The 24,565-nt window shown below is 42.8% G+C and overlaps 1 protein-coding gene across 1 annotated transcript in view; it reads left to right on the forward strand.

The window, feature by feature from the left end:
- The window catches only part of LOC122935841 (phospholipid scramblase family member 5-like), a 146,731-nt gene that overhangs the window by 65,713 nt on the left and 56,453 nt on the right, over positions 1-24,565 (forward strand). Inside the window, exon 4 of the mRNA XM_044291748.1 lies at positions 8,719-8,939. Within this exon, the coding sequence (XP_044147683.1) occupies positions 8,719-8,939 (221 nt within the window). The remainder of the gene's footprint in view (positions 1-8,718; positions 8,940-24,565) is intronic.

The raw sequence follows: 24,565 nt of genomic DNA on the forward strand, positions 1-24,565 counted from the left end.
TTCCATTTGGCGTTTCCCTCCAGGAACATCAACCCTGTTACATATCTTTGTGTCATCAGCAAAAAGACAAACCTTACCATCGAGGCCTTTTGCAATGTCACTTATGAAGATATTAAACAAAATTGGTCCCAGTACAGATCCCTGTGGAATCCCACTGGTAACATGACCTTGTTTTGAATGTTCTCCATTGACTACAACCCTCTGTTGTCTGTCACTCAGCCACTGCCTAATCCACTCAACAATATGGGAGTCCATGCTCAATGACTGCAGTTTATTGATAAGTCTTCTATGTGGGACAGTGTCAAAAGCCTTACTAAAATCTAGATATGCGATGTCTACTGCACCTCCACCGTCTATTATTTTAGTCACCCAGTCAAAAAAATCTATAAGATTTGTTTGACATGATCTCCCTGAAGTAAACCCATGCTGTTTTTCATCTTGCAATCCATGGGATTTTAGATGTTCCACAATCCTATCCTTTAATAGGGTTTCCATTAATTTGCCTACTATTGATGTCAGACTCACTGGTCTATAGTTGCTCGATTCCTCCCTACTACCTTTCTTGTGAATGGGCACGACATTTGCCAATTTCCAATCTTCCGGGACGACTCCTGTTACTAATGATTGGTTAAATAAATCTGTTAACGGTTTTGCCAGCTCACCACTAAGCTCTTTTAATAATTTTGGGTGTATCTCATCAGGCCCCTGTGACTTATTTGTCTTCACTTTAGACAGCAAACTTAGAACATCTTCCTCTGTAAAGACACATGCATCAAACGATTTAATAGTCATCCTTTCTAGTGGAGGTCCTTCTCCTTCTTTTTCTTTTGTAAAAACTGAACAGAAGTATTCATTAAGGCAGTCGGCTAGCCCTTTATTCTCTTCTACATACCTTCCGTCCTTTATTTTTAATTTAGTTATTCCTTGTTTTAATTTCCTTTTTTCATTTATATATCTGAAGAATGTCTTATCCCCTTTTTTCATAGACTGAGCTAGTTTTTCTTCTGCCTGCGCTTTAGAAGTTCTTATAACTTGCTTGGCCTCTTTCTGCCTAATCTTGTAGATTTCCTTATCTTCATTGCTCTGGGTTTTTTTATAATTACAAAATGCTAGCTTTTTATTTTTAACGATTTGGGCCACTTCTGCCGAGTACCACAGTGGTCTCTTCCTTTTTTTGCTTTTACTGACAAGTCTAATGCAATTTTCTGTTGCCTTCAATAATGCACCTTTTAAGTAGTCCCATTTCTCCTGGACTCCATGTAATCCGTTCCAGTCTGATAAGGACTCATTTATGACTAATTTCATTTTTGAAAAGTCTGTTTTTCTAAAATCTAAAACTTTTGTTTTTGTGTGGTGGGACTCTTTCACAGTTCTTATATTAAACCACACTGACTGGTGATCACTAGATCCCAAGGTTTCGCCTACAATGACATCATATACCGAATCCCCATTTGTGAATATCAAATCCAAAATGGCCTCCCTCCGGGTTGGCTCCTCAACCATTTGTTGTAGGGATAACCCCAGTAGGGAATTTAGAATATCTGTACTCCTGGTAGAACTTGCTATTTTGGTTTTCCAGTTTATATCTGGAAGATTGAAATCTCCCATAATGATAACTTCTCCTTTCATTTTCATTTTAGCTATTTCTTCAACTAGTAGATCATCTAGTTCTTTAACTTGATCAGGTGGTCTATATATCACACCTACACGAGTTACTGCATGATTAGCAAACTGCAACGTAACCCAAACTGACTCTATGTTGGCCTCACCAACTTGTATTAGGTTAGATTTAATGCTATCTTTCACATACAGGGCCACTCCTCCTCCTTTCTTGCCTTCTCTGTCTCTTCTGTATAAAGAGTACCCTGGTATGGTTATGTCCCAGTCATTTCTTTCATTAAACCATGTCTCCATAACAGCCACTAAATCTACATTCTCAGATGCCATTATTGACCCAAGTTCATTGATTTTTTTACCTAAACTGCGAGCATTTGTAGAGGACTCTGAGCTTATCATTTCTTAACCTCTGTGCATCTGACCTGTTCTGGCATTGTTTCGGGGGGCAATTGGACTCTTTTATTTTCACTCTTTTGCCCCCCCTTCCTAGTTTAAATACTCTTTCGCAAATTCTTGGAGTTGTTCACTAAGTACATTTGTTCCTTTGAGAGAAAGATGCAAACCATCTTTTTTGTACAGTTCCTTTCTATTCCAAGTAGAGCTATCATGAGAAACAAAGCCAAATCCTTGCTCTTGACACCATTTACCAAGCCATATGTTAAACTCCTTTATGCGCCTCTGCCTATCATTCTGAACATTATGTACAGGCAGAACTTCAGAAAATGAAATGGTGGATGCAAAATCCTGTACGTCATTACCAAGTGTGATAAAAGATTTTTTCACCTCTGACACTTCATTGCAAGCCAGGTCATTTGTCCCTAGATGGACAAGAACATCCACGTCCCCTTCCTGCTTTGCTTGCTTAACAATATTAATAATACGTCTTCTATCTCTTCTAGCAGTAGCCCCAGGGAGACATCTCACAAAACCATTTTCTTTAAGCTCCACACTTCTTATGATTGAATCACCCAGCAACAGCTGCTTCCTTTGAGACTTCACTTTATCTTTTTTGTCCTTGGCTGCAGTCTTGCCTACATTAGTCATAGGAGTCGATGGTTTCTCACCCTCTACGCTTGAGTCCATAACCATGTTGTCCTTACATTCTGAGAGTGCTGCAAATGAATTTTGGAGAATCACCGACTGTGGGACATGTCTTCTATCCACCACTCTAAGTCTTCCAGAACCTACAGTAACCCATCTGCCATTTCTGGGGGTCCTCTGTGGCAGTGGCATTGCAGCAGTCCTAGCTGGAGTTTGTTTAACAGATAATTTAAATATCTCAGATTTTAAAAATGCAATTTCCTGCTGCAGTAAGGAGAACTGTCTACAGATCTGACAGCATCCGAATCTCCAAAGAGTGGAACATGAAATAAATGCACAACAATTCCTGCACTGAACCAAGTCTGCCATTTTAAAGAGGAGAAAAAAAATGAAAAAAAGAATAAAAATTTGTCAATTTAAATCAAACAAATCTTACCTTTTTTTTTTTTTGTATTGTTTCCACCTTCCAGCCTACCTCCTGACTATCTCCTGCAATATCTCTTCACTGTACTTAATGTAGTACTTGAAGGTAGAACTTGCAGCTGATGAATTAGGCCAGCTAATGAGTGTGTCTCTATATATACACACACTCCTTCACAAGCTCCTCCCCCAGCAACAAATGTAACAGCTCAATGAGCTAGGCTCATTAGCAAATGCACAATAGCAAACACCTGAACAAATTCCTTACCTCTTCTCAAGCAATGGTTAGCAAAAGAACACACAGATGAGCAGTTGCAAACTCCAAGCCAATCTCTTGCAGTATCTTCAGTCTCCTGCAATATCTCTTCACTGTACTTAATGTAGTACTTGAAGGTAGAACTTGCAGCTAATGAATTAGGCCAGCTAATGAGTGTGTCTCTATATATACACACACTCCTTCACAAGCTCCTCCCCCAGCAACAAATGTAACAGCTCAATGAGCTAGGCTCATTAGCAAATGCACAATAGCAAACACCTGAACAAATTCCTTACCTCTTCTCAAGCAATGGTTAGCAAAAGAACACACAGATGAGCAGTTGCAAACTCCAAGCCAATCTCTTGCAGTATCTTCAGTCTCCTGCAATATCTCTTCACTGTACTTAATGTAGTACTTGAAGGTAGAACTTGCAGCTAATGAATTAGGCCAGCTAATGAGTGTGTCTCTATATATACACACACTCCTTCACAAGCTCCTCCCCCAGCAACAAATGTAACAGCTCAATGAGCTAGGCTCATTAGCAAATGCACAATAGCAAACACCTGAACAAATTCCTTACCTCTTCTCAAGCAATGGTTAGCAAAAGAACACACAGATGAGCAGTTGCAAACTCCAAGCCAATCTCTTGCAGTATCTTCAGTCTCCTGCAATATCTCTTCACTGTACTTAATGTAGTACTTGAAGGTAGAACTTGCAGCTAATGAATTAGGCCAGCTAATGAGTGTGTCTCTATATATACACACACTCCTTCACAAGCTCCTCCCCCAGCAACAAATGTAACAGCTCAATGAGCTAGGCTCATTAGCAAATGCACAATAGCAAACACCTGAACAAATTCCTTACCTCTTCTCAAGCAATGGTTAGCAAAAGAACACACAGATGAGCAGTTGCAAACTCCAAGCCAATCTCTTGCAGTATCTTCAGTCTCCTGCAATATCTCTTCACTGTACTTAATGTAGTACTTGAAGGTAGAACTTGCAGCTGATGAATTAGGCCAGCTAATGAGTGTGTCTCTATATATACACACACTCCTTCACAAGCTCCTCCCCCAGCAACAAATGTAACAGCTCAATGAGCTAGGCTCATTAGCAAATGCACAATAGCAAACACCTAAACAAATTCCTTACCTCTTCTCAAGCAATGGTTAGCAAAAGAACACACAGATGAGCAGTTGCAAACTCCAAGCCAATCTCTTGCAGTATCTTCAGTCTCCTGCAATATCTCTTCACTGTACTTAATGTAGTACTTGAAGGTAGAACTTGCAGCTAATGAATTAGGCCAGCTAATGAGTGTGTCTCTATATATACACACACTCCTTCACAAGCTCCTCCCCCAGCAACAAATGTAACAGCTCAATGAGCTAGGCTCATTAGCAAATGCACAATAGCAAACACCTGAACAAATTCCTTACCTCTTCTCAAGCAATGGTTAGCAAAAGAACACACAGATGAGCAGTTGCAAACTCCAAGCCAATCTCTTGCAGTATCTTCAGTCTCCTGCAATATCTCTTCACTGTACTTAATGTAGTACTTGAAGGTAGAACTTGCAGCTAATGAATTAGGCCAGCTAATGAGTGTGTCTCTATATATACACACACTCCTTCACAAGCTCCTCCCCCAGCAACAAATGTAACAGCTCAATGAGCTAGGCTCATTAGCAAATGCACAATAGCAAACACCTGAACAAATTCCTTACCTCTTCTCAAGCAATGGTTAGCAAAAGAACACACAGATGAGCAGTTGCAAACTCCAAGCCAATCTCTTGCAGTATCTTCAGTCTCCTGCAATATCTCTTCACTGTACTTAATGTAGTACTTGAAGGTAGAACTTGCAGCTAATGAATTAGGCCAGCTAATGAGTGTGTCTCTATATATACACACACTCCTTCACAAGCTCCTCCCCCAGCAACAAATGTAACAGCTCAATGAGCTAGGCTCATTAGCAAATGCACAATAGCAAACACCTGAACAAATTCCTTACCTCTTCTCAAGCAATGGTTAGCAAAAGAACACACAGATGAGCAGTTGCAAACTCCAAGCCAATCTCTTGCAGTATCTTCAGTCTCCTGCAATATCTCTTCACTGTACTTAATGTAGTACTTGAAGGTAGAACTTGCAGCTAATGAATTAGGCCAGCTAATGAGTGTGTCTCTATATATACACACACTCCTTCACAAGCTCCTCCCCCAGCAACAAATGTAACAGCTCAATGAGCTAGGCTCATTAGCAAATGCACAATAGCAAACACCTGAACAAATTCCTTACCTCTTCTCAAGCAATGGTTAGCAAAAGAACACACAGATGAGCAGTTGCAAACTCCAAGCCAATCTCTTGCAGTATCTTCAGTCTCCTGCAATATCTCTTCACTGTACTTAATGTAGTACTTGAAGGTAGAACTTGCAGCTAATGAATTAGGCCAGCTAATGAGTGTGTCTCTATATATACACACACTCCTTCACAAGCTCCTCCCCCAGCAACAAATGTAACAGCTCAATGAGCTAGGCTCATTAGCAAATGCACAATAGCAAACACCTGAACAAATTCCTTACCTCTTCTCAAGCAATGGTTAGCAAAAGAACACACAGATGAGCAGTTGCAAACTCCAAGCCAATCTCTTGCAGTATCTTCAGTCTCCTGCAATATCTCTTCACTGTACTTAATGTAGTACTTGAAGGTAGAACTTGCAGCTAATTACAGGCTGAGACCAGTAATCAAGCTGACGGTCCCCACCTCAATGCCCAGATTCAAACCCTGTCCTATGTAAATACAGGCAGGGCAAGCAGACTGGAACAGTTATCCAAACATGCACAGCGCTCTCTATGTATTCTTTCTTGCCCAGACTCCATTGTCAACTCAAAGAGGGTTTTCAGTATCACGGGGGGAGGGGGGGGGGGGTATTGTGGTGTCATAGTGGCACCCAAACGGACCAGTGTCCAAACATCACTTTTGTCACTTGTGTGTTGCGTGAAAATCGCAGCATATTCTATATTCAGCGTTTTTTAACGCAACGCAGGCCCCATAGAAGTGAATGGGGCTGCGTGAAAATCGCAAGCATCCGCAAGCAAGTGCGGATGCGGTGAGATTTTCACGCACGGTTGCTAGGAGATGTTCGGGATGTGGACCTGATCATTATTATTTTCTCTTATAACACGGTTATAAGGGAAAATAATAGCGTTCCTAATACAGAATGCATAGTACAATACGGCTGGAGGGGTTAAAAAAAATAAAATATATATTTTAACTCACCTTAATCCACTTGATTGCGCCGCCCGGCTTCTATCCTGTCTTCTTCTTTGCTGTGCAGAGGAAAAGGACCTTTGATGACGTCACTGCGCTCATCACATGGTCCATCACATGATCCATCACCATGGTAAAAGATCATGTGATGGACCATGTGATGAGCGCAGTGACGTCATCAAAGGTCCTATTCCTCAAAGAAGAAGACAGAAGAGAAGCCGGGCTGCGCGATCAAGTGGATTAAGGTGAGTTAAATTATTATTATTATTTTTTTAACCCCTCCAGCCCTATTGTACTATGCATTCTGTATTAAGAATGCTATTATTTTCCCTTATAACCATGTTATAAGGGAAAATAATAAAATCTACACAACACCTAACCCAAACCGAACTTCTGTGAAGAAGTCCGGGTTCGGGTCTGGGTACCAAACATGCCGATTTTTCTCACGCGTGTGCAAAACGCATTACAATGTTTTGCACCCGTGCAGAAAAAACGCAAATATGAAACGCGATTGCAGTGAAAACTGACTTGTTTTAGTGTCAAAGTCGCACCATTTTCCCTGAACGCATCCGGCCCCAATCTACAATGCCCGTGTGAAAGGAGCCTTAGTTTGTCCCAAACATATTTGGGTTCAAACCAAACTTTTTTTTAAATTTGGTAAACCAGACCCTAAACTAATCTGGACTGATTCACTCATCTCTAATCCTAGACATAATCAGTAAATGATCATTTATTCTGTTTGCACTAGATATTCAGCTGATCTGAGGCAGTGGTTCTCATCTGGCAGGTGTACAGTATGGAAATTTGAAAAAGCACTAGATTGTTATTATTTATCTTCTTATATTTTATATTTCTTCAGTTTTCTGTAATTAATACAACCCAAATCGTTTAATGTACAGACTCTGTTTAAACTTTGTTTCGAAGCTCTCAGATCTGAGAGGTGTTGTATGTAAAATAAATGTACATAAAAAAATAATTTAAAAAATCCCTTAGAAATGACTAGCAGAATTCTGCGATTAATCAAGCCCAAGCCACATAGCATACAGACCACATTCAAACTGTGTTTTGAAGATCTCGGCGCTGAGAGGTGTGCTATGAATTTTTGTAGTTAATGGGATTTGTCGTTTTTTTATAAATTTACGTTTAAAAAACAAACAAAAAAACATTGAAATGAATGGCAGAATTCTGCGATTAATACAGCCAGAACTCCTTTAACGTACTGATTCCCTTCAAACTGTGTTTTGAAACTATTGGTAATGAAAGGTGTGCTCTGTAGTTTTGGAGTCGATCAGATTTGTCGTTTTTAATAGAGTTACATTTAAAATAGAATGTTTAGAGAATAAAGTTTTAACTTCCATGGATGATGCCCCAAGCATAGTCTATCTACCACCCAGTCTCACAGATATAGCACACACGCATGGTCCCTCTTCTCTCCCACTCTTACACGCAATCAGCTCTTTTCAAACTCTATAGGGGCCATTTATCAAACTAGTGTAATGTAGAACTGTCTCAGTTGCTCATAGCAACCAATTTGATTCCACCTTTCATAAGCCAGTTCTACTTTACACCAATTTGATAAATACGCCCGATTTATTTCCTTCATGAAATATATATATATATTTTTTTAAAGTTATTTACTTTTAGGATTGTATTAGTGGTGAAATAGATAATGAAATTTACATGTCCTATTTACATGTCCTAGAAAATTGTACGCAGGTATATATATAATATATGTGCTACATCTGCATTTTCTGCTTTAGTTTTTAGCAGTGGCATACCTACCATAGATACAGACCACATATCTTTGATAGGCCCCCCCAGTGCTGAACTGCTTCTCATGTTCCTGACATTGATTCTCGTTATTATACACTGAGCTCCCCCTAGAGGTGGCTACAGGCAGACAGTTTTACAATACACTGTGTGAAGGGAAGCAGGAGATTTATCAGTGGGTGTTACTGCTGTGGTAGAACAGTACTACTAGGGTCTTGTATAAGCATTGGCCTATGTGAAGACTATTGTTTTGATTACAAGCACTACAGTAATGTAGATAATAGGAATCAGAGAGACTATAGATCTTCCACTACTTTGTTCCTCTCTTGATATGTGGCTGTGTTTTCTGCTTCTCCAGCTATTCTTGGCACTGAGAAGAGCAATAAGTATGAAATAAAAGATAACTTTGGACAAAGACTTTATTTTGCAAGAGAGGAAAACGTCTACCTCAATAAAAACTTGTGTGGACCATTGCGACCTTTCACCATGCACATTGCTAATAACACAGGCCGGGAAGTAATCACAGTTATTAGGCCCTTGAGGTGCATTACTTGCTGTTTTCCCTGCTACTTGCAAGAGGTTAGTGTCTTTGTGTTGATCACTTGTTATTATTACTGCTTTTTTTGTGATGAGTTGCACATGTTCTCTTTTAAACCTTTCTAAATATCCTAGGCAGGATACAAATAGCTTCAATATGTGTTCTGTACTTCTATGTAAAGACAATTCCTGCATAACCAGAAAATAAATTGAGAAACCTGTTCATAAACTTTATTGGTAGCATATTCGATTTATAGTAACCACACTTTATGGCATTGTAAATCCTACATTTTTTTTGTTTTTTCCTTCCTGCATTTCTAGGGTTAAACCTTTATTTTTTTATATTTTTTTTAGGAATATAGCCATATGAAGGGTTTTTTGTTGGATGAGTTGTGGTTTTCATTGGGGCAATGTTAATGTTCCATATTTTGTACTGCAAAACTGTAAAAAAAAAAAAAATGTATGTATAGTGCAATATTCACTGCACATCAAAATGTACATGATAACCTTATTGTGTTGGTCAATATGGTTATGACTTTACCAAAATGTTTATAGTTTGTTATGTTTTACTACTTGTTAAATTGTACAACCTTTACATAAAAATGAAAATAGCTTTTTGTCAGCATATTCTGAAAGCCATAACTTTTTATTTTTTCACTGACAGAGATGTGTGAGCATGTCCTTTGCACAGTGGGTTGTAGTTTTTATGGGTACATATGACTTTTTGATTATTTTTATTCCATTTTTTGGAGAAGACGAGGTAACAAAAAAAAAACGCTGCAATTCAGTCATTGGAATTTTTTGCAGCATTCACCTATGAGAAAAATAAAATGATGATCTGGACATTTTTGGATGTATCAAAATCAATTATGTTCATTGCTTTTTATATGATAAACAAGAAAATGGTTGTTTTTAATATTTTCACACATTTCTAAATACTTTTTTAATGTTTTTATTTTATTTTAGTCCGCTCCAAGCTGGTATTTGCCACATAATGAGTAGGCTGAGCACCAAAGCCCACTCCATACACTCCTGCCATGTACATCAAGGTGCATGAAGGGGTTAAATCCACCTGTTCAATGTGTAATGTCATCAGCTTATTAACCCATGATGGGATTTATAATTCTATCTATCTTTTTAAAGTCCGTCAGCCCATCCATCCATTCAGCACTATTAGGCCTCATGCAAATGACCGTTGTTGTGTCCCGTGCCCGTTGTTCCGTTTTCCGTGATTTTCTGCGGACCCATTGACTTTCAATGGGTCAGTGGAAAACTCGGCTAATGCACCGTTTGTCATCCGCATCCGTGATCCGTGTTTCCAGTCCGTGAAAAAAATAAGACCTGTCCTATTTTTTTCACGGACAACGGTTCACGGACCCATTCAAGTCAATGGGTCCGTGAAAAAAGACGGATGCACACAAGATTGTCATCCGCGTCCGTTTTTTTCCTATCATTTGCATGGCAAACTAAACTTAGATTTTTTTTTACTTTCATGTTTGGAAATCCTACAAAAATAATGGAAGACACACGGAAACAAAAACAGACACAGATCACGGAACAACAGAGCCCCTTCTTGCGGACCGCAAAATAATACTGTCGTGTGCATAAGGCCTTAATAAATTATTCTTTGTATGTTTTGAGAATTGTATGTAATTAAAATGATTAAAAAGTATAAATATTCATTTTTTTTTATTTTTATCACTTTTTACCATTCAGTTCACTTTGTTCCACTGGGAAATAGCAATTTTTAGTGTCCCTTTTTTTTTTTTTTTTTTTTTTTTATACATGCATTGGCACACATAGCATTATAGCTTTTTCATGAAAATGCACAGGCGGCATTTAGGTTATACCTAACTATCAGTCACAGTCCAAACACGCTGTGATGAAGTGAGACTGCTTTATCACAGCTCCATAAAAGTCAGGTGCTGATTTTAAGTGGTTGTCCTCTCCTTTTATATTGCTGGCCTATCTTCAGGAGGGGCCATCAATATCTGATCATTAGGGTTATAACACCCTTCACCCCCAACAATCAGCTTTTTGGCAGTAACTTTGGTGACAGAAGTAGGTGCCGAAACTACACAGCTTTGTGAAGTGAATGGGAGCAGTGCTGCAGTAACCAGTTCCATCCACTGCTCAATGGATGCAACTGTATAGTTCTGGCACATACTTCCAATGCAGGAACTACTACTTAACAGATGATCGGCAGACGTACGGGTGACGGACCCTGTCACTAAGATATTGATGACCTACAGTATCCTAACTATAGGTCATCAATATAAAAAGAGTGGACATTTCTCTTAAGCTCCAGCTGTCAGTGTCCTACACTTTGGGCAAACCATCAATGTTTGATTGGTGTGGGTCCAACATCAAGGACCCCTGTGATTGGAGAAATTAAGGTGCTGCAGAGCTTCTCGGAGTACCACATCCACTTACATTTGCAATAAAAAGTATGTGAACCTTTTGGAATTATATGGATTTCTGCACAAATTGGTCATAAAATGTGATCTGATCTTCATCTAAGTCACAACAATAGACAATCACAGTCTGCTTAAACTAATAACACACAAAGAATTAAATGATACCATGTTTTTATTGAACACACCATGTAAACATTCACAGTGCAGGTGGAAAAAGTATGTGAACCCTTGGATTTAAAAACTGGTTGAACCTCCTTTGGCAGCAATAACTTCAACCAAACGTTCCCTGTAGTTGCAGATCAGACGTGCACAACGGTCAGGAGTAATTCTTGACCATTCCTCTTTACAGAACTTTTTCAGTTCAGCAATATTCTTGGGATGTCTGGTGCGAATCGCTTTCTTGAGGTCATGCCACAGCATCTCAATCGAGTTGAGGTCAGGACTCTGACTGGGCCACTCCAGAAGGCGTATTTTCTTCTGTTTTAAGGGAATCTGTCACCTATTTTGAGCCTATAATACTGTTAACATAGCAATGTGCAATAAAGTACCTTCATTCCTGCATGTGTCCTCTGTCTTTTATTCAATTTTTCATTCAGATGAAAAAGCAATTTTTCTGATATGCAAATTAAGTCTCAAGGTGCCCAGAGGGGCGTTATTACTCTGCTCTAGAGCCCAGTAACGCCCCCCTGCAGTGCCCAGCCCGCCTTTCTTCCAAACCCAGCACGCCTCCTAAGAAATAAATGTACTCCCACATGGGAGCCGAACGGCGCCGCCCCCTCCACTACGTCATTGAATTTATTCACTGCACCGTCCTTGCTTCCTCCTCTCTTGGCCTCCGAAATCCAGCGCAGGCGCAGTATCGCTGAGTGCCTGGCCTGTACGATACTCCTGCTCCTGAGGGCAACAGCCTAAATAGTGTCACTGGGCATGCACCAAGCCCAGTGACGTAATTAGAGCGCTGTAATCATTCAGGCCTATAGAAATAAATGGGTCCTCCTGCGATCCACAAAAAAACTTTGATCGGACGCAGAGACAAAATACATTTGAATGTAGCCTCATACTGCAATAGATAAAATGGAACATATGTAAAAGTTTTCTATGTCATTTAACTACATATATATCTATAACATTCATGCATTTATGCAAATTAGTTCTGCTAGTTAAGACATTCTCATTTATCCACATGTGCCTTTACATTTGGAAGCTATTGATTATCTCTCTGTTATTTTTCACAATACAATTTTCTTCATGTATTCCATCATCCTGATTCCTGCTATCAGGGGCGTAGCTATAGGGGTGCAGAGGTAGCAGTCGCTACTGGGCCCAGGAGCCTGAAGGGGCCCAAAGACCACTGTGCCGCATAAGAAGACACCAGTATTATAGAAAGTGAATGCTGGTCAAGTTACACCTAAGGCTGGAGAGAGGGGGTTAGGTCAAGAATTTGGCATGGGGAGGGGCGCCGTTTCAACCTTAGCCTTCGTGCTGCCTGAGGCAATCTGCTTCCCTGCCCCTGGCCACAAAGTAATGAGGAAAGGGGGGCCCAAGTTGAATTCTTGCACCATGGCCCATGAGCCTTTAGCTACACCCCTGCCTGCTATTCTCAAAGGAACTTTGATTGCAATATGTACTCTGTTTCAGAGGCACAATTTGAAGTTCCTCAACCCTAATGCAAAATCCTTATCAGTATTACTGATGATTAAGCATCTCGATGCTCGGCACATGGCCATACTCGGCCGAGTAACGCATGTGCTCGAGCGTCATGCCAATAAACGTGCAAGTAAGTACTGCCCTCACTTTAATGCCAGTAGCCATGTTGGCTACTGGCATTACAGTGATTAGCTGGCCGGAACACATCATCGGATGCTATATAGCACCCGATGACGCATGTTTGGCTAATTCGTAGTCACGGAGAGCTGAGCATAGGAAGGGACCAAAATGTTTCAGAGACCCAAAAGTCCTTGTAAAGGACTATTGTGTGTGACAGCAGCAATATATGTTTGTAGTGCGACCTGTGCTAAATTGCTCAGTGTTAGGGACAGCTGTGCATAGGAAGGGAGTGTAATAGGAAGATTTTTATACAAAAATCTTTTCAGATACTCAAAAGTCCTTTCAACTCCTTAAGGACCGGGCTCATTTTCACCTTAAGGACAAGGCCATTTTTTGCAAATCTGACCAGTTTCACTTTAAAACGCTTTTACTTATCCAGGCCATTCTGAGATTGTTTTTTCATCACATATTGTACTTCATGACACTTGTAAAATGGAGTCAAAAGAATTCATTTTTATTTATAAAAAAATACAAAATATACCAAAAATTTGGAAAAATTAGCAAATTTCCAAGTTTCAAATTCTCTACTTCTATAATACATAGTAATACATACATAATACAAAATTGTTATTACTTTACATTCCCCATATGTCTACTCTTCTACTTACGTAATTTTGGGAATTACATTTTATTTTTCGGGGATGTTAGAAGTTTAGAAGTGAATCTTTTCAGAAATTTTCAAAAACCTACTTTTTAAGGACCAGTTCAGGTCTGAAGTCACTTTGTGAGGCTTATATAATAGAAACCACCCCTTCTAAGAAACTTCACCCCTCAAGGTATTCAAAACTGAATTTACAAACATTGTTAACGCTTTAGATGTTCCACAAGAGTTATTGGCAAATGGAGATGACATTTCTGAATTTGGATTTTTTGCCAAATTTTCCATTTTAATAAATTTTTTCCAGTAATAAAGCAAGGGTTAACAGCCAAACAAAACTTAATATTTATTGCCCTGATGCTGTAGTTTGCAGAAACACCCCATATGTGGCCTTAAACTACTGTACTGGCACACGGTAGGGCATAGAGGGAAAGGTGCTCCGTGTGGTTTTTGGAAGGCAGATTTTGCTGGACTGGTTTATTTACACCATGTCCCATTTGAAGCCCCCCTGATGCACCCCTAGAGTAGAAACTCCATAAAAGTGACACCATTTTGGAAACTACGGGATAAGGTGGCAACTTTGTTGGGACTATTTTTAGGGTATATATGATTTTTGGTTGCTCTATATTACATTTTTGTGAGGCAAGGTTACCAAAAATATAAATTCTGAAATGTAATCTCCATTTGCCATAAACTGTTGAGGAACACCTAAAGGATTAATAAAGTTTGTAAAATCAGTTTTAAATACCCTGAGGGGTGTAGTTTCTTAGATGGGGTCACTTTTATGGCGTTTCTACAATGGGACATAGTGCCAAAAAAAAGGCCATCAAAATCTGCCTTCCAGAAACCATACGGCGTTCCTTTCCTTCTGCGCCCTGCCGTTTGGTCATACAGCAGTTCACGACCACATATTGGGTGTTTCTGTAAACTGCAGAATCAGGGTAATAAATATTAGGTTTTGTTTGGCTGTTAACCCTTGCTTTGCTACTGGAAAAAAAAACGGTTTAAAATTGAAAATTTGCCAAAAAATAGCAGTTTTGGCACCATTTATATTTTATTTTTTTGACCGTGTTCATCTGAGGGGTTATTTCATGGGGTATCTTTATAGAGCAGATTCTTACAGATGTGGAGATACCTAATATGTCAACTTTTTATTTATTTATTTATTTATTTATTTAGGTTTTACACTATATTAGTCTTTTATAAACAGTAACTCCATAGTCTAAGATTCAGTTTTCTTTTAGCCGATTATCTTAGGTAGAGGCTCGTTTTTTGCGGGATGAGAGGACGTTTTTAGTGGCACTATTTTGGGGGACATATGACTTTTTGATCGCTTGCTATTACACTTTTTGTGATGTAAAGTGACAAAAAAATACCTTTTTTTGCACCGTTTTTATTTAATTCTTTTGACCGTTTTCATCTGAGGGGTTAGGTCATGGGGTATTTTTATAGAGCACATTTTTACGGATGCATCAATACCTAATATGTCAACTTTTTTATTTATTTTAGTTTTACAAAATAATATTTTCTAAAAATAATAATTTTTGTTTTAGTGTCTCAAGTGTGAGAACCATAGTTATTTTTCGATTGTCAGTGGCTAAATGGAATTAAAATTTGGGAAGGGGATCATAAATTTAGCACTTCTTGGAAGTGTGGTACTCCCTGAAGCAAATGTCAATGCAGAGGCCCGGATGATCGGGGCACGTGTCACATTGAGTGGTGGTCTCCTTCCGTATCCCCCTCCTGTTACACACTCTGCACTTTTTTGGGGACCACAGTATGGGGGACCACACCTGGAAAGTGTTGGCCAGGGACGATCCGGGCATTTCCAGTTCCCGAGGTACTCCGGCCTGCTCTTTCCCGGTCAGAAAAGATCAGGGCCTTGAGGACTGCCTTATAGAACTGCAGGAATTTCCCTGAGTTGCCAGCGCTCCGGGACAGCACAAAAGAGTTGTACAAGGCAACCTGTACCAAGTAGACTGCAACTTTTTTGTACCATGCCCGGGTTTTGCGCATGGCATTATATGGTTTGAGGACTTGATCAGAGAGATCAACTCCTCCCATATACCGATTGTAGTCGACGATACAATCAGACTTGAGGACCGTTGCCGCGGTACCTCGCACAGGGACAGGGGTGATGCCGTTACCGGGAATTGTGGACAGTACAAGGACATCCCTCTTGTCCTTATATCTGACCAGCAACAGGTTTCCACTGGTAAGGGCACGGGTCTCACCCCTGGGGATAGGTACCTAGAGGGGGTGGGTAGGGAGACAGCGTTGATTTTTTCACACGGTCCCACAAGCGGACATGGATCTGGCAGCGTGGGACTGGAACAAGGGGATACTAGTATAAAAGTTATCCATGTACAGGTGGTAACCCTTATCTAGCAGTGGGTGCATAAGGTCCCACACAAGTTTCACGCTAACACCCAGAGTGGGGGGACATTTTGGGGGTTGAATACAGGAATCTCGCCCCTTGTGCACACGAAACTTGTAAGTGTACCCTGAGGTACTCTCACAAAGTTTGTACAGCTTCATGCCATACTCCGCCCGCTTAGAGGGAACATACTGGCGGAAAAGGAGTCTCCTCTTGAAAGCAATGAGAGACTCATCAACCGCGACCTCACTTCCAGGTACATAGGCCTCCCAAAATTGTCCCCAAAGTGATCGATGACCGGCCTGATTTTGTACAGGCGTTCATAGGCAGGATCACCTTGGGGGGGGGACATGCTGCATTATCTGCATAATGCCGGCATTTCCGGATGGCCTCAAACCGGGTATATGTCATGGCCGTACTGTAAAGTGGGGTCTGGTAGAGGACGTCCCCACTCCAGTAATGCCTGACACTGTTTTTTTTTTACTAGGCCCATGTGCAGCACGAGGCCCCAAAACGTCCTCATCTCAGCTGCACTGACCGGAGTCCAGCCACCGGCCAGTGCCAAAAAGGAGCTAAGGTGTTGAGCAGTGAACTGTTGGGCGTAGAGGTTAGTTTTCTCCACCATCAGATTCACAAAGTGGTCGCTGAAAAAAAGACAAAAATAGTCATATTCAGTGAAGCCCACTGTGGGAATCTGGATTCCTGCTTGGCCAACAAAATCAGGAATCACAGGCTCAAAAGGCTCTGGGGTACACCAGACAAGTTCACCGGTAGGGGGCTCAGGTGGACTTATCTGGTGGGCCGGAAAACTAGTACGAGCCCCAGAGCTGCTCGTACTAGTGTGGGCCACAGGGTCACTGGCATGGCAGTCCCCTTGCTCCGCCTTGGGGGCTTATCATCATCGCTAGATGATGAGGAGGACGCGGATGTCAAGAGGAAAGTGGGGTCATCCTCGTCCTCACTGGGACTCTTGGATTCAGAGGCAAGCTGGGCATATGCCTCCTTGGCCGAGAACATCTGGCGGGCCATAGGGGAGTGTGTGTGTGTGCGTGTGTGTGCGTGCGTGGAAAACTTTATTCAGTGTGCATGTGTGTGGGGGATGAGTGTTCACGGACATTGCCCTACACCTAACAGAATTTTTTTTTAAAAAATCTAACAAAAAAAAATTCTAAGTCCCAAAAAGTGTAAAAAAATAAATCAACGGTGGGGTGGGCGATGCGCTAACAGTGTCCGGACGCTAAGAGTGCTGGCCACATTCAGAGCATGCAAAAAAAATAAAATAAAAACACTTGCGCCCCCAAAAAATTTGTGTGGGGGCGGGGGGCAAGCTGCAGCACCCCTGGGGGTCTAGGGTCACACAGCTGACTGCTGTGGACCCCAAACACCCGTTCCAGGTGCTAAAGTTTTCCCATAACTTTCCCTCACTATCCCTGCCTAATCTACCTCTTCCTACCTCTCCAAAATACTCAGATGTGTGCCTTATAGCACAAAATAACTTACAATCCAGCCGAGCTCCTCTCTCTCCCACTCTACGAACGTGTATGAGGGGGGAGAGGAGCTCCGGCAATTCAAAACTGCCACTCCGCCCGCCCAGCCGACCAATCAGAAGTGATCCTGAGAGGTGACGTGACTGCCAACTCTAAGGATCGCAGGACGTGATTGGTGGTGTATTATATAACACCACCGATCACCGTCCTATTCCGGGTTATCGGGTCACCAGAGACCTGAATAACCCGGAAACGCAGCAAACCGCAGGTCTGAATTGACCTGTGGTTTTCTGCGATCTCCGACACGGGGGGTCACAGGAGCCCTTGGGCATTTACCAAGGTACCTGTACTCCCTGTGTCCGTAACAGGTTAAGGACTATTGTGTTTGACAGCAACAATATATATTTTTAGCACATCCTGGGCTAAATACCGTGTAAAAGGCCGCTGAAGCTGGTTAAATTATTCACACCACATCTCCTGTGTAAAGTGTGCGCATCCCTAAAATATCAGTGACATCCAGTGCACTTTTTCTGTAGATGGTGTCCGGTGCGGACAGTTAAATTTTCTGCACCATATCTCCTTTTTAAAGTGTGCACATCCGTAACATATCAATGACATCCAGTGTACTTTTTTCCGTAGACACTGCGAACAGTGACATTACCTGTGGTACCTGTCCTGTATAACGTTTCCTAATCACAAATAATTTTGTCATTTTTTTGGCGCATACACTTCCAAATCCTACGCTACTGTACGCGTGACATACTTTAAAGCATATATCACATTTAAAAAAAGGAAGGGACGGAGAAGTGGCTGTGATGCTGTTGGTGCATGCAGAGGCCGTGGCCCTGGGTGCGGAGAAACTGTGCCTTCTGCCAGAGCACAAGAAACGCAATCATCCACGATACCTAGCTTCATGTCCCAGTTTGCAGGGCTGCGCAGGACACCACTCTTGAATTCAGACCAGTGCAACCAGGTGGTCGGTTGGATTGCAGCTGATAATGCTTCCAGTCGATTAAGCACCACCCTGTCTTCCACCAAGTCCAGTCTCAGTAGCCAAGAGTCTGGTCAGCACAATCCTCACCCTAATCCTCCTTCCTCCCACCATGTAAAGTCTGGCCAAACAAGTGATCCCAATACTCGGATATTCCGAGGACCTCTTTTCATCGCCATTACTTGATTTGGCCCTCTCGCCAAGCACGCTTGAAGAGGGACCTGAGATCTTGTGCCCTGATTCCCAACCTCTTGAGCATCCACAGTCACAAAAACATGACGGTGGGGAATGGCAATTAGTGTTTAATGAGGTGGATGATGATGAGACACAGTTGCCAATAAGTCAACTGCAATTACTGTCTCAAGAGGTTGATGAAGAGGATGAGACACAGTTGTCAATCACTGTGTTTGTGGTTAGGTCAACAAATCAGGAGGATGATCAGAGTGAGGAAGTGGAAGAGGATGTGGTGGACAATGAGGTCACTGACCCAACCTGGGAACGTGGAAAGCCGAGTGAGGACAGCAGTACAGAGGGGGATGGATCTGCAGCACCGCAACAGGCTGGAAGAGTCAGTGGGGTGGCAAAAGGGAGAAGGCGGGCGACACCAAACTGGCCCGCAACTGTTCCACGGAGCACCCCTTGCGAAAACAAAAGAATAGTAGTTTGCAACGTGTGCTATACGAAAATTAGCCTGGGCGTGAACACCACCAGCAACCTCACCACCACCAGCATGATCCGCCACATCACATTCAAGCACCATAATAAGTGGGACAAATGCCTGGGTCCACAATCTGTGTCTGCAGGTCACACCACTGCCTCCTCTTCCCCTATGTTATGTGCTTGCCAATCCCCTGTCGAAGGCGCAGGCCCAGATGCCTCCCACCCTACACCTGGACCTTCACAAGCACCATCAGCGACCAGATCCACTTCTGTGTCCCAGCGCAGCGTTCAAATGTCCTTACCCCAGGCCTTTGAACGCAAGCAAAAATACCCAGCCACCCACCCACAGGCCATAGCACTAAATGCGCAGCTTTCAGAATTACTGGCCCTGGAAAGGTTGCCATTTAGGCTTGTGGACACTGAGGCCTTCTACACCCTTTTGTCGGCGGCTGTCATGCATTACGCAGTTCCCAGCCGCCACTATTTTTCAAGGAGTGCTGTGCCCTAACACGTAACATTACACGTGCCCTGACCTACGCAGTTAGGCTTCATGCACACGACCGTTGTTCTGGTCCACATCCGAGCTGCAGTTTTTGCGGCTCAGGTGCGGACCCATTCACTTCAATAGTGCTGCAAAAGTTACTCCATTCTGTGGCCCCGCAAAAAAAATATAACATGTCCTATTCTTGTGCGTTTTGCGGACGAGAATAGGTATTTCTACAATGGGCCACCTGTTCCGTTCTGCAAATTGCGGAAGGCACACGGGCGGCTTCCGTGTTTTGCGAATCTACAATTTGCGGACCGCAAAAAATGGAACGGTCGTGTGCATGAGGCCTTACTGGGTAGGTCCACTTAACCATGGACACATGGACAAATGCATTTGGCCAGGGATGCTATATTTCCCTGACAGCACACTGGGTGAATGTTGTGGAGGCCGGGAGCGAGTTGAACCCTGGGATGGCACAGGTGCTACCGACGCCAAGGATTGCGGGCCCTACGTCGATCAGGGTTTCCGCCAGCAACTACGTTAGTATCTCCAAACCCCAGTTCTCCTCCTCCGCCTCCTCCTCCACTTCCACCTCAGATTTATCTGCGTGCAGCACCAGTAAGTCTTCAGTCGGTAGCTGGAAGCAAGGTAGCACTGCAGTGGGGTAGCGGCAACAGGCCACGCTAAAGCTGATATGCTTAGGGGACAAACAGCACACTGCCGCAGAGCTGTGGCAGGGGATAAGAGACCAGACTGAGCTGTGGCTCTCGCCACTCAACCTAGAACCAGGCATGGTTGTGTCTGATAATGGCCGTAACTTGGTGGCGGCTGTGGAGCTCAGCAAGCTCAGACACATCCCATGCCTAGCCCACGTTTTCAACCTTGTGGTTCAGCGGTTTCTCAAAATCTACCCCAATTTGCCTGAGCTACTGGTGAAGGTGCGCCGTGTGTGTGCACATTTCCGCAAGTCATCGACAGCTTCAGTCGGTCTGTCAACGCTGCAGCAGCGTTTGAAATTGCCAGCTCACCAGCTGTTGTGCGACGTGAGCACGCACTGGAACTCGACATTCCACATGTTAGCCATGGTTTGTGAGCAGCAGAGGGCAGTAGTGGAATACCAGCTGCGACATGTTTGTTGCCTTTCCAGTCAGCTTCCACTATTCACAAGCGAGGAGTGGGCATAGATGTCTGACCTCTGTGATGTTTTAAGAAACTTTGAGGAATCAACACAGATGATGAGCGGTGATAACACTATTATCAGTGTAACCATCCCACTTCTGTCTGTGCTCGCTGCTCACAATTAAGGACAACGCTTAGCATGTGTAAGAGGTGGCAATAGGGGAAGACTTTACACAGGGTGGTAACCAGACCACCCTCAGTTCGTCTTCTATGCTCGAATTGGACGATGAAGAGGAGGAGGAGCAGGAGTTAGTTGCCTCCGCTACAGATGGTAGTACCCATGGAAGTTTAATTCCATCTGTTCAGCTAGGTTAGGCAGAAGAGGAGGAAGAGGATGAGGAGATTGAGAGTGATCCTGCTGATGGCGACCGCGAAGTCTTGCCTGTTGTTACCCTGGCACACATGGCTGACTTCATGTTAGGCTGCCTTTCCGGCGATCTGCTCGTTATATGCATTTTAGACGACATGGATTACTGGTTGTTCACCCTTCTCGACCCCCGCTACAAAGAGAACTTCTCATCTCTCATTCCTCTGGTGGAGAGGATGAGCAAAACGGTGCAATACCAGAAGATCCTTGTTAAAAAATTGCTCCAAAAATTTCCATCTGACAATGCTGGCGGCAGAATCCGTAGTTCCTTGGCCAACCAAGGAGGGGAAACAAGGGGAACACACATCAGTTCCAACAGAGGCAGGGAAACACTCTCCAAAGCCTGGTACAGTTTCATGACATAACACCAGCACCCTCACCCTTATGCGTAACCTAGTGTCACAAGGAGGGAAACATTTTGGAAGATGGTGAAGGAGTACATAGCAGACCATGTCAGCGTCCTCAATGACCCCTCAGTGCCTTACAACTACTTGGTGTCCAAGCTGGACACATGGCACAAACTGGCGCTCTATGCCTTGGAGGTGCTGGGCTGCCGCCAGCGTTTTGTCTGAGCGGGTATTTAGTGCTTCTGGTGACATTATAACAGATAAGCGTATCCTCATGTCAACTAAAAATGCTGACAGGTTGACTCTTATAAAAATGAACAAGTCCTGGATTGACCATGACTTCTCGACTCCACCAGAGGAAAGCTGATGAACATAAAGGCACTTTAAATGTGTTGTTTACAGTGTACTGTATACACTGTATTCCCATGCACCCCTTCCACCACAAACAAGAGTATATGGTTGAATCTTCCTTTTCTCATCCTCCTTCTCCTCTTCCATCATATCAACACATGCTTATTCGTCGCATATAATGCCCTCGCATATATGCCCTTTGCATATAATTTTTTACAGGTTCAGCTCACCAGCAGGCCCTCGCATGTAATTTTTTAGAGGGTCAGCTCACCAGCAGGCCCTCGCATATAATTTTTTAGAGGGTCAGCTCACCAGCAGGCACTCGCATATAAATTTTTAGAGGGTCAGCTCACCAGCAGGCCGTCACATATAATTTTTTACAGGGTCAGCTCACCAGCAGGCCCTCGCATATAATTTTTTAGAGGGTCAGCTCTCCAGCAAGCCCTTGCATATAATGTTTTACAGGGTCAGCTCACCAGCAGGCCTTCACCTACAATCTTTTACAGGGTTAGCTCACCAGCAGGCCCACACCTAAAATCTTTTACAGGGTCAACTACCAGCAGGCTCGCACCTCAAATCTTTTACAGGGTCAGCTCCCCTTCAGGCTCTCGCATATAATGTTTTAAAGGATCAACTCACCTGCAGGCCCTCAACTACAACCTTTTAGAGGGTCAGCTCACCAGCAAGCTCACACCTAAAATCTTTTACAGGGTCAGCTCACCAGCAGGCCCGCATCTAAAATCTTTTACAGGGTCAGCTCACCAGCAGGCCCTCGCATATAATATTTTACAGGGTCAGCTCACCTGCAGGCCCTCGCATATAATTTTTTACAGGGTCAGCTCACCAGCAGGCCTGCACCTAAAATATTTTATAGGGTCAGCTCACCTGCGCTTCTGCACCTGAAATCTTTTACAGGGTCACATCACCTGCAGGCCCTCACCTAATTATACCTAATAGGTAATTTGCATGCATGCTACTTTGCTTGGATGTGGTAGCTTTAGCTTTTTCTCAGGCTCACTCTCCGGAATCAAACCCTGATTCCCCATTACCTGTAGTCACCATGGTTTGCGCTGACAATAACATCAGGCCAGACATCCGAATGGATCGTCGCTGTCAAGGGGACGTACGTTCGGCCCCAGGTTATCTAGAGTCACCAAAGCGGCAGCAGGCCATCACCCATAATGTTTTAGATGGTCAGATCAGCAGGCCCTTGCTCAAAATGTTTTTGAAGGTCACCAGCAGGCCATAGTTTTTCAAGGCTGTGTATGATGCCCTCCTTTATGTGTAACAAAGGGTGTATTGTAGTGCCGGTTCCTTGTAATTTTTGGAAGCACTTGCACTTTATATACAAGTAAATATACAGGAAAGAATGTTTCCTAAAATCGATTTTAGATGAAAAATTGTTATCTTCGGTTTTCTCCTCATTTGGGGCAGTCTCACACCTATGATTCAGGCCCCCTATAATTTCACTCCTGCAACTTTCCTTTTTAATTGTTTTTATCACATTGTCAGGAAGCAGGGGCGTAGCTATGGGGAAGCAGGGGAAGTGCCTGCTTTGGGGCCCGAACTCAAAAGGGGCCCACCCACATTCGGTACAGAAATTGGAGAAAGAGGTGGTTCTGTTAAAGGAAATGAATACTAGGATGGAACAAAAATTAATAAGTCAAGAGGATAGATCAAGGAGATCTAATATAAGATGTATAGGGATCCCAGAGCGCGTAGAAGGTCATAATTGTACCGAATATATGGAGAGATGGATAAGGGATAATTGTATGGAAGGTGCTCTATCTCCACTGTTTGCTATTGAAAGAGCGCATCGGGTCCCTACAAGAAAGAGGGTCCCAGGAGAATCTCCTAGACAGATATTGGTCAAATGTTTACTGGGCCAGGATCGAGATAGAATATTAACCGATGCAAGAACCTCCGAAAAGTACCAGATACAGGGTGTAAAGATAAGGCTATTTCCAGACTATTCTGCGCATACTAACGCCCACAGGAAAGAGTATATTGTTGTTAAGAAAAGATTAAGGGAAGCAGGTTTAAAGTACAGTTTACTATTTCCGGCAAAATTAAGGGTGGAATATAAAGGTAGGATTGTTTTTTTTCAGACTCCGGAGGAGGCTAGCGATTGGGCGGATGGGGAGGGCCTATGATGCCGGGGGACGTGGAGAGGGAGGGAGCTAGTATGCTAAGTTATGGAGTCGCCCCGACTGCTGGACAGCAGGGAGGGGGGCTATCTGGGATGGGGGGGTGTGGGTGGCGAGAGGGAGACGTGCTGTGATTTCCTTTTTTTTTTTTTTTTTTTTTTTTTTTTCTCTTCCCCCTCTGCTAGATGGTTAGGATTGTTTCGTTGAATACGAGGGGTTTAAGGGAGAGAGTGAAGAGGTATGCTATCCTCGAGTGGATGAAGGGGTTTCTGCCAGCCATCATTTGCCTACAAGAAACACATTTGGATAAGGAATCTTTAAGATGGTTGCAGAAGAGATGGATAGGGGAAAGTTACCATTCTGTATACACTACTTATTCAAGAGGGGTCTCAATTTTGATCCATAATACAATAAAATTTGAATGTCTGACGTG

This window comes from Bufo gargarizans, chromosome 4 (assembly GCF_014858855.1).
Source record: "Bufo gargarizans isolate SCDJY-AF-19 chromosome 4, ASM1485885v1, whole genome shotgun sequence".
NCBI lineage: Eukaryota > Metazoa > Chordata > Amphibia > Anura > Bufonidae > Bufo > Bufo gargarizans.